Genomic DNA, 12,442 nt, shown 5'->3' with positions numbered 1-12,442 from the left:
ATATCAAAACAGATTAATAACAAAACTGCTTAATGGTCAGTAAAGGATTTAAACAAATCTAGAATAAGATTACTTTTTTTTTTACCTGTCCCCTCCCCAAATTAACCAAGTTAGCAATAACATCTTATTGGATGAATCTGTGATCTGTTGAAATTATTGCTACCCCCTAATCAAGTTAAAAATTGAGTGAACCAGAGGACAGAATTTCACTCAATTAATTTCATAGTTATTTGTGTCACATTAATTGCCATTAAGCAAACAATGGGAACATTTACATAGCTCTCACTTATCTCCAGTACAAAGATGTACACAGTATGTTTGTCAACAATTCTTCAGAAACAAAGTTTGATTAGTCAGAATACAACATACAAGAGGCTTATGGATTTATTTCTCCCAACAGGACATTTACAGAATTAAACTGACTATGTAGTCTTTACAGCTAAGTTTTAAAGCCTACTACCACCTCCACTGCTACCTTGAGTGCAATTACACATTACAATTTATTTCTGGGCCTTGCTTTGTTCTGATCCTCCCAGAAGTTTAGAGAAGTACTTACACTCTTCCCTGACCTTTGCTTGGATGGAAGAATTCACAAAGATCGACAAATGGGTATTCGGACTTCTCAAATGACAGCAATAGGCTATGAATTATTACTTACCTCTTGAATGGCAGTCATGACAACATGTTGAACAGACTCTTCAAGGGTCATGATATTCTGTATGTGTTCTGTGAAAAAGAATTTGTAGTGTCTCATGACAACATTCATCTTAACAGCTTGAGTAATAAAAAAAAAATTAATAAAAAAAGTAATTCCTAGCATCTTCATTCCCAATGTAGCCTGATGGCTTATTTCCCAAACAATCTTTGAAGCAGTCATTTCAGACTATCTAGAAATCGCATCTATGCTACTAAGAATCATGCTGAGGATTTCTTAGCCATCACAGCATTGAACATTAGCTCTGGTAAGGGGAGAGAAAGCTCAACTAATTCAGTCTCGAGCCCCTGCAGATAAACAAAAGGCAGTTTCTAATACAAGTTTTTAATTTAATTTGCTTGATTTGCATTTGCATAAGAATTTTTAGGTCTCGGTACATATTTTAACAAGTATGAATAATCCACACACACTTCAGACTATTTTTTTAAACCTACCCTGAGCAAAGTTTGAGTTTTATCCACAGAAGTTTCCCATAGATTTTCTGCTTTTGAGTGAACTCCAGTTTCAGAACAGTCATGCAACATATTAACAATAGAGGCTTTTTGATACATAAGAAGAGTTTCTACATCTCTTACACCTTAACAATCACCTGAGGCCACCTGCTGCTTGTTGACCCGATTAAGGTAGCACATACCTTGTTTCCTTTCACAGTTGACTGCACAACCTAAAATAAGCTGCAGAAGCCTGCCCAGTTCAGTGGGATTCGAGTTCTCAGATATCTGGTTTAAGTCTGGAATAAGCTCTTCTGAAATTTGCTGACCCAAAAACTGAAAAAAAAGGCAAGAGAGAAAGTGAACTCCCACTTTTGTCCAATATGAAAATCTGGTATCGCGTAAGAAATCTAGACTCAATAAGGCATCCAGAGAAAACAGGTTATCAATAAGTTTATTACCATAAAACTTACGGAAGGGAAGGATTTTAAACATTAAACATGAAGATACACATTAAAAAACATTGGCTTATGACAGAGTACATGGATAGCAGTATCAGATTAGGAGATCTGAAGAGGCCTAGGCAAAGCAGATGTTCTTAACTCATTTGTCAGAGGGCTTCACACATGAAACCCACATGTCAAACACTGTGCCTCTCTTGGGCCTGAAATGACGGTTCCAAATGTCTGTCTCCATCCCCTCAATGTGTTTGGGGGAAGGGGTACTCAACCCACTGCTCACCAAGGACCTTTGCCATACTTGGCACCTCAGGTTTTTCCTCTGAATATGCCTAAATTTAATATAAAGTAGACAGCATTAAAAATATACACAAAACACCTAGCAATTATTTAGTGCAATGAAGTTATGCACTTTTACTTAGTAAGAGTTCTATAAAATTTTTCTGGCAAAACCACAAGTTTTGAAAGTCTCGCAACTAAAAACCCAGCTAACTGACCTCTTAAACGTGAAAAAAACAACAGCAGTCGGTTAAAAGTTCTTAGGCTAGACCTCAAATATGAGAGAATTAATTTATTCTACCAACAAAACAAAACAAAAAGCGGCATTTAAAATCAGTTGCTCCCTAATCCTTCAAAAAGCTCCTCATAAACCTAAAGAAGTTCTACTTCTGGGCTTGCCAGAGAGCCTCAGTCCTGGCAGTATGGAAGGGCTCAGCACTCAGTACCATGACTAAATCCAGGTGAGACCAGGAAGCCATGAGACAATTTGGCAAGTTTTTCTATACCATACCCATTATACAACTGTAATCAAGCCCCATGCAAAATTCAGCAGTTATTTATTTTACAGCACCTTTTTACGACTACCATTCTCATCCTGTATGAGAGAAAACAAACTATAACCTTTACTACGTCCAGGAGGATTTGTAATTTCTCTCTCAGCTTCCAAGTGAATATTGTAAAACCCGGACTGGGGTTGCCGAATCTGTTCTGTTGTGTAGAAAAGGATTAAAACTTCACTAGACAAAAGCAAATACGAAATGCACACACAAAAGTCAGTGGGATTCTGCAGCTCAGTCCTTATGATATTCTCCTGGACAATGACAGAGATGTAGTTTCCAGCTTATACTCCAAGAGATTTACCTAAAATACACCTGCTCAAGTTAATTTTACATTCACCCACAGCTCCCACTTAACCAGGTAATTATCATATACTTCCGCCCAAGAAGTCCTTAAAATAAATTACTTTGCTAAGAAACAAAAAGCTAGATGAAGGAGGACAAGAATCATAATGTTTAACGATTAGAACAACAAAAAAATTGCTGCTTTTTCCATACCTCATGATAGTAGTCCATAATTCCTTGAAGTATCTTCTTCAGATTACTGGACTAGTTGTTGTACATGAAAGATAAGGTTACAGGCTTTTATTAGAATTCTTAGTTTTGCTGAAATTAAATAATAACTTATATTAAAATGTTTACATAGCAGCTGTACAAGAGGACCCTGCAATGATAGTGGAAAAAAATATATTGCAAGTAAAAAAACCCATGCAACAATGCTGGAAGGTACTTGTACTATCAACAGACAGGTCAAGTTCATTTAAAATTACCTTATAAAGAGTCTGAGCTTAATTCTGTAGTTTTTGGACTGCTAGGTAGTCTCAGGACAGTCATGATATCCAACCCCACAAACTTTCACTAACTTCACATTTGAATACCTTTATTCTCCAGTTGTCACCAACATCATCTTTAATGCGATTTAGCCAAGATGCATCAAACCAAGCAACATCTCTGAAACAAAACCAAATTATGGAATATCAATAAACACACAAATAAATAAGATACCAGATTCCCAGCATTAAATCATCAGATGTTTGACTACAGCATCTAATAAGGCATGAATCCCTGGAGACTGCAAGTTATACCTATATCACGGGAAATCTCCATCCTGCTGGCTGAATTAAGACAATGCCCTCCAAGGCAGGAAGAATTTCTGTACGTGCTTGAGCTACGTACCGCTAGGTTTTTGCCATGCTGAATTTTTATACCTAACAAAGTGATCATAATGCTGTAAAATAACATCCTCTTTTGACTATGCTGACATGAGGTTTCACACCTACTCTCCTACCTTTAGGTTTTCCAACATTTGCTACAATTCGTCAAAGGCACTTATCAAGAAAAAACTACAACATTTTAAACTACTGGCATTTCATATTTTTTTGTATGCCTTTGGTTCCCCTGGGCAGAAGTATATTCACTTCGCCAGCACAAATAAGGACGAGTTGCTGAGGGAAGTGTTTACATACATCGAGCTGCCAAGCTGTACAATCACAGCATATCTAACAATATCTTAACTTTTACACCATACTGCTTATTCATTGATGTCCAAGCACCTAATAAAAGACAATTATTAACCCCAGTTGCATATCAACCAACTTGGTTGTAAAGAGGTCTGCCTACAGCCTGTGGCAGCCGAGTACCACAAACACATGGGAAGTGACCCTCAGGGAATCTTCACTAAGCAATCCTAAATCAGTTTTTGCCAGGCCCCAAGAAAAGGGTGAGCCCTGTCTTTACACAGCATGCTTAAAATATTTTCAAGCAGATGGGGGGGGTGGGTTCTGGGGGTGGGTTTTTTCAGGTTTTTGTTTTGTTAGAGGGTAGGGGTGGTGTTAAAGTAATTTCTTTGTAATCAAAAATACAGTTTTAGCAGGAGATGGTAATGCAGACTTCTATTATCTGAGCCAACGACAACAATAAAATTGCAGTGATGACTTGTACCATGAGACTCTTTCACTAAAAGACTCATGTTACAACCCTCTGAAGTAACTGCAAATTTCAAAATTAGAGGGTCACTCAATCCAGTACCATTTGTCATCACACCAATAAAATACGAATGATTTTGCTTTTGATTAGCCCACTATTATTTTAAATAATGAAATTGCTGTTGAAGTTGCACAATTCTTTTTTTCCACACAACTAACAAGTTACCATTTAAATCTCAGAACTTACACCTAAATCAAGCGAGCAATCCCAAGAGGAAGAGAGCACAAACACATGCCTTTTGAACTTTTAGTTTCTTATTCCAAAGAGGAGCATATTGCCTGAGCATGGATACCCATGGAAATAGTGTTGATGGAAAAAGTGAATAAGATCATATCCTTCCTGCCCAAATTATCCATAAGTATGAGTTTAATACTGCAGTATTAGAATGGAGAAGGCAATGAGATACTCTATCACATTAATATTCAACTATTATATCATCCCCAAAACAACAATATAAAGGTATATTTTATCTTCTGCTATAAACTGTCTACTCTAAATTTATCTCTAACTATACAAAAAAAAATCTTTGGATGGGAGAAAGCAACTATGCATGTCAAACACAAAAACCTCAAGAAATTAAATACATCTTTTTCAAACTTAAATATCAACTTACATTTGGTGAAGTACCTGCGCCATGGCAACCCCATTAGTCAAGTCCTGAACATCTCTGCAAGGTGCAGCAGTATGGAACGTCTGCAACTAAAAAGAGGAGAAAACACTGTTTCACGCTCAGTAGACAGGTACAGCAAATCCCTTACCATTTTCCTTTTCATCTTTGAGGCACAAACATTTAGCAAGATGCCCTTCTACTTGAGGCAGTGGCTGAAATACTTTTTGAACAATTTAATTTTTTTAAGTCAACCCAATTATCTCAATACTTGTGACTTGATTATAACTAGTAGCTTAAAAAGTTAGTATTGCCATGCTTTGCTTTTTCATGCTACTCCTTTTACTAGGGAATACTAACTTGGGAAACTAAAGTCATATTTATCCATCCCTCATATTATGTTGGAGTGCTTTGCTCTGGACACACAACTACTTAAACAAAAAATGGTATCAAATGGTATCATAAGAAGGGATGAAAGTTGGGGGGGGGGGGGGGGGGGAGGGAATAAATAATAAATTCAGCCTTTTACTATAAGCATTTAGTAATAGAAGTCATGACATCAATAAAGGCCCCTGAAATTATCTGGGGTTTAGGAATGGAAGGAGGAAAAAAAATCATGCAAAACCAGTGGAAAAAACAGTTGCCAGAGAAGTTGAAGCTGAAGTGTGCACGTGTTGAGGATATGAAAATAGCTGAAAAAGACTGAACCATTTCAAATTCTTTGAGCTGGCAAAATATTTCCTTGCAGTTCAGGAATTCACAAATTACACTATCCCATTTAAATATGCAAATTCAAAACACTACTAAAACCCAAGAGACTTTACCAAACCTGAAGTTATACTTCTTTTCCTGGACGTTGTATTTTATTCATAATTATTCCTGGTATTTCTATTTAATATATATGCATACTTCCCTGTTATTTTCCAAGCATCACACTACCTAGTGTTTAAACACAGGGCTGGACACAGTTTTACCCCATCTATATATTTCTTTCTAAAGATTAAGCAATGAAGTCCCGGTTTTCACTCTTCTCTATTACAAAACCAGATTATAGATGGTAGAATTTTATAGTAAGTTGCCTGATCTATTCTATGACTTGGTAAATGCAATCTTTGTATCCTAGCTGGTGCTTCCAGGCACAAGTACAATCAAAGTCCCTTTGTAGTAGGGCTACATAAACAAGATGCAAATCCCATTCTACGGACTAAAATTTAATTGGTGAAGCATTTTGCCGTTAGCTTGCTCAAAAGCAATTCAAACGACATGAATACCTTTGACATGTCTGCATCCTTACAGAGCACTGCAATAAACACTTACCCAGCAGACAGCTCTATGCACAATAACCAAGCACCCCATCATCAACCTGATGTATAATCCTAGTTTATTACACATCCATAGGCAGATCTGCTGCTGCTCTGCCAATTTCTGCCTGTAATTCTGACTGCTTCATGTATAAAGCCTTGAAACACAGAGGCAGATTCTCAGATCTCTCCACAGACTCTAAAAAACGACCGCAAACTCTGCGAAATACTCCATCAGGCTCCAGGAATTTGTGAGAACCCTTGGAGCAGGGACAATAAATACATTTGTCTCTAACAGTCCTCAGTGAAGTTTTCTTCCATAAGCTTGGCCAAGACACTTTTTGCAGCCACAAACTCAGATTCTGCAGAATATTCCCTTGTCAGAGTTTGCCACCTGCCAACCTCCCCTCCCCTGCTTCTTGTGCAGATAATGAACACCCTTCCCCAGTTGTCTTCTCCAGGAGCTCAAGACTGTATTGACCTTTACCATACCCATCTCCTTCCACTGGGTCTTTCCCAGGACCAACCATCATCATTTATTCAGCCAATTCTCATAGGGAAGCTCTTCCATACTTCCCATAAAGACTGTAATTTTTCCTCCAAGTTTTCTGGTTTTCCTGCATTTAAGATGTGTAGGACAGGATTACCTCAATGTTAAAAATGTTTTTCCACTGTGGATATTATGTGGGGTTTTTAAACTATTTTAATTATTTTATAATTTTGACAGAATTATCTATTATAATTGCAATATCTTTTTCCCCCAAAAGCAATCAGCTCAGAGCTAAATATTCTAGGTCAGAGCACTACTTCTCCACGTGTGTCAGTTCATCACAAGGTTATTCAGGAAAATAAAAGCTCATCAGCAATTCTGTGAAGTTCAGCCTTCTTTATGGCAATTAATAAAATAGAAAGGCGAAAGTCTGCTGCTAATACTGTTAAAAGATGTATATGTGAAATACAATGGCAGCAAGAACAGATCCTTACAATCTCTGCAAAAATTGCCTTCTTAAATTTACTAGGTTAGAATGTCCCAAATTACCTGTCCATCTGTGAGAGGGCTTTCCCAAACCTCCAAGCTTCTTCAGAGGTCACTGGTGAGTGACCTGTCAAGTGTGCATGGGAAACGGAGCTACTTGGACCAGAGTGGTGGAAAAGCACACAAAAACTCACAGTTCCCAGCCGTAAGAATTTGAGGCAGTTGCCATCCCTTCTATGTTTATAAAGAGTCGCCATGTACTCTGAATATTTGTTTGCTTGATTCAGAAAGAGTCTAATCAAGCCAAGAAGAGGAAAAAATGCAGAGTGAGGTTTTTATTAAATTTGTTTTTCAATTAAAAAGGTATTTTTTTTTAAAACCTGTGTTCCAGCAAGTGAGAAGTCAGTAATCCCTGGTAGGTTACATAAAAGATTAAGCAGAACACCCCACACTGAAGCAGCAGTGATTGACAGCGCTGGTCTCTAATACTAGGGCAGCCTTAATGCCAAGGCAAGAACAGGCACGCAGGCTCACGAGTCAAGACTGAGCATGCCAGAATTCAGTTTTACAGCACGTTATTGTGATGCTGCTGTTTGGATATAGCCCCTTGTAAATCAAAGAAATTGCTAAACACAGGTACTACTATCTCACCCAAGCCTGGTAGAGCAGTTGGACAAAGCTGTAGAAAACCTTGTGACATGCAATGCTGCCTTATGTATGCCAGTATCTCCCAGAATAGAAACAGCTAATTAAAATTAAGCAAAAAACAGGACTGAGAGTCTTAGTTTCTCCATATATTTAAGAGCTACATAAGCACCTAGAAATAATATGAGAGTAGTATTAATTATGGGTTGTCCAAACCAGCCCACGCCAGCCCAATTATTTCCTCACAACAGATTTTTACTGTACTTACAAAAACAATAAAGGTAATGAGCATGGGAAGGAGATTGGTAGAAGCAGTTGTAGACTTCAGGACTACATAGCACTTCTAATCTTTTTTCAAATTTGATTAGTTTTACTAAATATAGCTTCAAGGTCATGCTGCTACTCATGCTGAAGAGCATTTCATGGATCTAGTTTAAATGCACCCTGCCACTCACTGCTACAAGAGGAGCAAATATTTTTCTCTCAGACATCCAGCTACTATGCTCACAACATACACTTGAAAATTTAATTCTGTATCACAGAACACTTAATGCCTTTTCTCTGGATCTCCTGAAGGCTCTACCACCAAACAGCTGTACATTAAACAAAACTGTTTACATTACCCTGTAGAAATCAACATACCAACTCCTGGGAAGGTATGGCCTCCATTTTATCCAGACAATGTAGAGTTGAAGTGCTACATTTTACAGTACCGAAAGACATTTGAGAAACTTTTGCTCTACTACAGTAAAGAAAACACCTCTTGTAATGACACCTAAACATAGAAGATACTCCTGCATCAGTAGGCCTACTGCTGCTACTACTATCACTCCACTCCTACCCAGAGATGGAAAATATTTAAGTTCACTTCACATAAACTAAACAAAGTTTGCCGTTCCGACTTAGAAAATTGTTTCTGCAACAAACCTGTGAGTTCAATCTTCACAGATATTACTAAGTTAATTTTCCTGGGAAACTCATACACATTTCCTCTATAACTTAATCTAAATCCATTATGTTTTTTTCCGTAACACCCCCAAAACCTTAAATTCAATGCATCCTCAAAACTTTAAATTCAATGACATCCGGGTTGCAGAAGGGAGAGATAACTTTTTTATTCGTATTTTCTCTTTCTGCGGTGGACAATGCATGTTTTCTAATCCAGAATTTGCTAAAAAAAAAAAAAAAAAAAAAAAAAGCAAAACAAAACAAAAAAGAACCACAAACAAGATCTGGCAGCAGAACACACAAAATCACGAGCATCTCTTTGCTATTATTAATGAGTAAATAAATTGAGAAACCTTTAGAACCAGAGGGAGTTACAGAACACTCTTATCTTCAGATATAGAGTAATTAATTCCCCCCTACCCAAATATCCTCATCTTCAGAAGATCAATTTTTTTCAACTATTAAGCCTGAAGATCAAGTTGAAAGGATGTTTGAAACATATCTTAGCATTAAGAAATGGTTTCTAGAAAGTTGCAAACAAGGTCTGAGGGTCAACAAGGGTGTTGAATCTAAAAACATGCATCTGACAATGCATCTGCTGAGTGTTGTATACAAAACCTGAGCACACAACCTGAGTTGGATGTTCATTTACATCAACACCACCACACAAAGCTCTCTCAGTTTAGGGCTAGTTAAAGTTCCATTAGCATTCCCTTTAAGACTCCTGATATAATTACAGCTATGCATCATGATGATAATAAAAATGAGAGTTGGGCTTTAATTATTTAAGCAGGAATTGTAAAAATTTATAAAAGTGTTCAGCACTGCTGAAAGGATTTTGAGACAGAGTTCAGGAATGCCTTGACTTATTTTGCAACTGAATCACGATGGGAGGTATTCTTACCTGACTACCGAGAGGAAAAAAGTTAAAGAGCCAAAAAAAGATAAAGAAAAGGATGCATTGATTAAATGACAAAAGATACCCAAATCTAGAGAGGAAGGCATAAGACAACTGAAGTTCTAAAGACCAACAGCACACTGGAAGTAAACAAGGTCACTGAAAGAAAAATGGAGGAAGGAAAAGCAAGGAGGAAATTGGTTTTCAGTGATTTATTACACACTTTAATGCATTAAAACTTCTGTATGTCACGTAGATAGCAAAAGGAACACCTACTCGGGTAGCTGTTGCTATCACTTTTACCAGTTTCATTCCTGGATCTCCACAATGCTTTTAAAACGCTCCCTTCTTTCCCTGATTTACACTCCACATAGGCAGAACACCTGCTCTTTCCACAGACACCCTTCATGCCAGGTAATTGTGGCCTTCTCTGCCAAGATTTCATAGAAAAGTTGTATTTAGTAGAGCTCACTCTCACCAAAAATACTGCACCTGCCAGACCAGAATTACAGACAAGGAAACAGAAGAAACTTGGAAGGAACGAGGGATAAAGAAAAAGCAAGCTTAATTAACAAACTGAACAAATACCTGTGCAAGAAGCACATAACGCCACACTTAGGTGTGTTGCGACTAACTAATTAACGCTTTAACCAACTGAAACGTTCTGAGGTTTCTGCTCTTCTCAAATCCATGCAAATTAATTGCATATATTTATTACTCTGGCTAATTACTGAGCAGTCTCCCCATGGGAGCCACTGCCGGAGAACCACTACTCAGGCCTACAGGACATTCAACAGCCCACATCCACCTTCCAAGGGTGTTTGCAGGAACGCGTACAGACACCTGTTCCCCAGGCGGGCCCCACGGCTCCCGCCATGCCCGTGTCCCCACCTTTCTCCTCACCCGCCGCCCGGGCCGCTCTGACAGGACCCAGACCAGCGGGCCGCCCACCCGCCCCGGCGGGCCCCGTCCCCCCGACAGCCCCCCTCGGCCGGGGGAGGCCGCTCCTGAGGGTCCCCTCAGCGCCGCCCCCTTCTCGGGAGGCCCTTCAGCGGCCGCCCGGCTCACCCAGAGGATGAGGCTGTCGCACAGCAGGAGATCCGCCGGCTTCGTCTCCATGGCGGCAGCGGCCTCTTCCCCACGCCCGCCGGCCGCCCCCGCTCCAGACGGCTGCGTGAGCTACCGATGCACCGAGCGCGCTTACGCCCGGAACGACGCACAGATGACGTGACGCAACGTAATTTAACGTGACGTGACGTGACGTGACCGGGCAGCCCACGCCACCCGCGCCGTTCCGAGCGGCGCCCACCTTCACGCGGGGCCTCGAGCGCGGAGGGGGGCGGGGGAGGTGCTGTCGGGGCGTACACGTCAGCGCCCGCCCCTGCCTTCAAACGCCGAGAGTGGCAGCGGTTCTGACCAATCACGGAGGAGGGGTGGAGCTGTTCGCGCCAATCACGGTGGGCACTCGGTAGGGGCGGGGCATCGCCTCACGGTGGCGGGTCCCCTCAGCGGGCGCCGTCGCTCCGTGCGGCCCCGAACCGAGGGTGTGGGCGAAGCGGGGACGTGTCACCCGTCCCCGGGGCAAAATGTGGACCGTGGAGTCACCGGGTCCCGCCCCTGCCCTCCCTCGGGAACCCAGCACAGGTGGCTCCGCTCCGTCCCAACATGGCGGCCGCCTCCTCACGCCTCAGCTGTCAGAGGCGTTGCCGTAGGCCGGGGACGGACGCGGAGAAGAGCTGTTGGGACGGTTCAGACTTACCTGTGCCTAAGGTGTAGGTAGGTCAGTGCACCTGTACCAGCCACATACCTGATTTCAGAGCAGGATACAGAATTGCTTAAAAAATGTCATTGTTAAATGAGGCCAAAATACCCCTTCCTTCTTTTGGGGAGGCAAAGGATGGAAAATGCTTAAGCACGATCCCGATGAGCGACTGGTTTACCCCCTCCTCATGAGGTGGGGCAGCATCCCCCCTCCTGTGCAACAGCACAGGTGGGCCTGCAAAGGGCTACAGAAGTTCTACCTCTTTTTAAATTATATTGTCTTTTTTTTTTTTTTTTTCTCAGCCTCAGAGGCTGTTGTTAGTACTACCTAAACCCCAGCAGACTTGGTGCCTCCCAGACCACAGTCCACCCTGCCAGCGAGGGGGGCGAAGGAGGCCTGAGAGCTCCTCCGCAGCCAGTCTCATCCCCCACCCAGTCTCCACCGGTGGGCCTGAAATCACTGCCTGCACAGCTCGTCAAACACCACCTGACAGGCACAGAGCACATACTTTTCATCCTATGTTTTTCACTACATGATACCTAAAATGTAGGAGTACTATTTTGTGTGATCTTTTTTGTTTCAGAGAAAAAACACACCAAAATTCTTTCACTTGCTTTCCCCTACTATATTTGTTTCATAGGAAAAACTTATCTTATTTCACCAGATCTTGGATATGCCTGGTTCAGGATCTTGTCTCCTACAACACCCTGCCTCAGACACTGCAGAGAAAAGCCTAAGTACCTTAGACTAAGAAGTGATTGCTCTGTCCCTCTGCTGTTTCAGCACAAGAACTTAAGTAACTTTTCTCTCAAATAGCCTCTTCTACTAATTGATTTTAACCTTTTTTTTTTGTTAGCTGATCCTGTTTTATGAAATGTT

General features: G+C 40.7%; 2 protein-coding genes across 2 annotated transcripts in view; one reads left to right on the top strand and one right to left on the bottom strand.

Annotated features, from left to right (window-relative positions):
• Positions 1-10,920, bottom strand: part of HOOK1 (hook microtubule tethering protein 1) — a 27,702-nt gene extending 16,782 nt beyond the window's left edge. The window contains exons 1-6 of the mRNA XM_074152712.1: positions 10,870-10,920; positions 5,040-5,125; positions 3,319-3,391; positions 2,939-2,989; positions 1,350-1,482; positions 659-726 (exon numbers count right to left, since the gene is read on the bottom strand). Of these exons, the coding sequence (XP_074008813.1) occupies positions 659-726; positions 1,350-1,482; positions 2,939-2,989; positions 3,319-3,391; positions 5,040-5,125; positions 10,870-10,920 (462 nt within the window). The remainder of the gene's footprint in view (positions 1-658; positions 727-1,349; positions 1,483-2,938; positions 2,990-3,318; positions 3,392-5,039; positions 5,126-10,869) is intronic.
• Positions 10,919-12,442, top strand: part of LOC141467341 (E3 ubiquitin-protein ligase RNF170-like) — a 22,263-nt gene continuing 20,739 nt past the window's right edge. The window contains exons 1-2 of the mRNA XM_074151821.1: positions 10,919-11,028; positions 11,274-11,571. Coding sequence (XP_074007922.1) covers positions 10,919-11,028; positions 11,274-11,571 — 408 coding nt within the window. The remainder of the gene's footprint in view (positions 11,029-11,273; positions 11,572-12,442) is intronic.

The sequence above is a fragment of the Numenius arquata genome, chromosome 8 (assembly GCF_964106895.1).
Source record: "Numenius arquata chromosome 8, bNumArq3.hap1.1, whole genome shotgun sequence".
NCBI lineage: Eukaryota > Metazoa > Chordata > Aves > Charadriiformes > Scolopacidae > Numenius > Numenius arquata.
The sequence above is the reverse complement of the archived record's forward strand: the minus strand, read 5'-3'. Positions and strand labels throughout refer to the sequence as shown.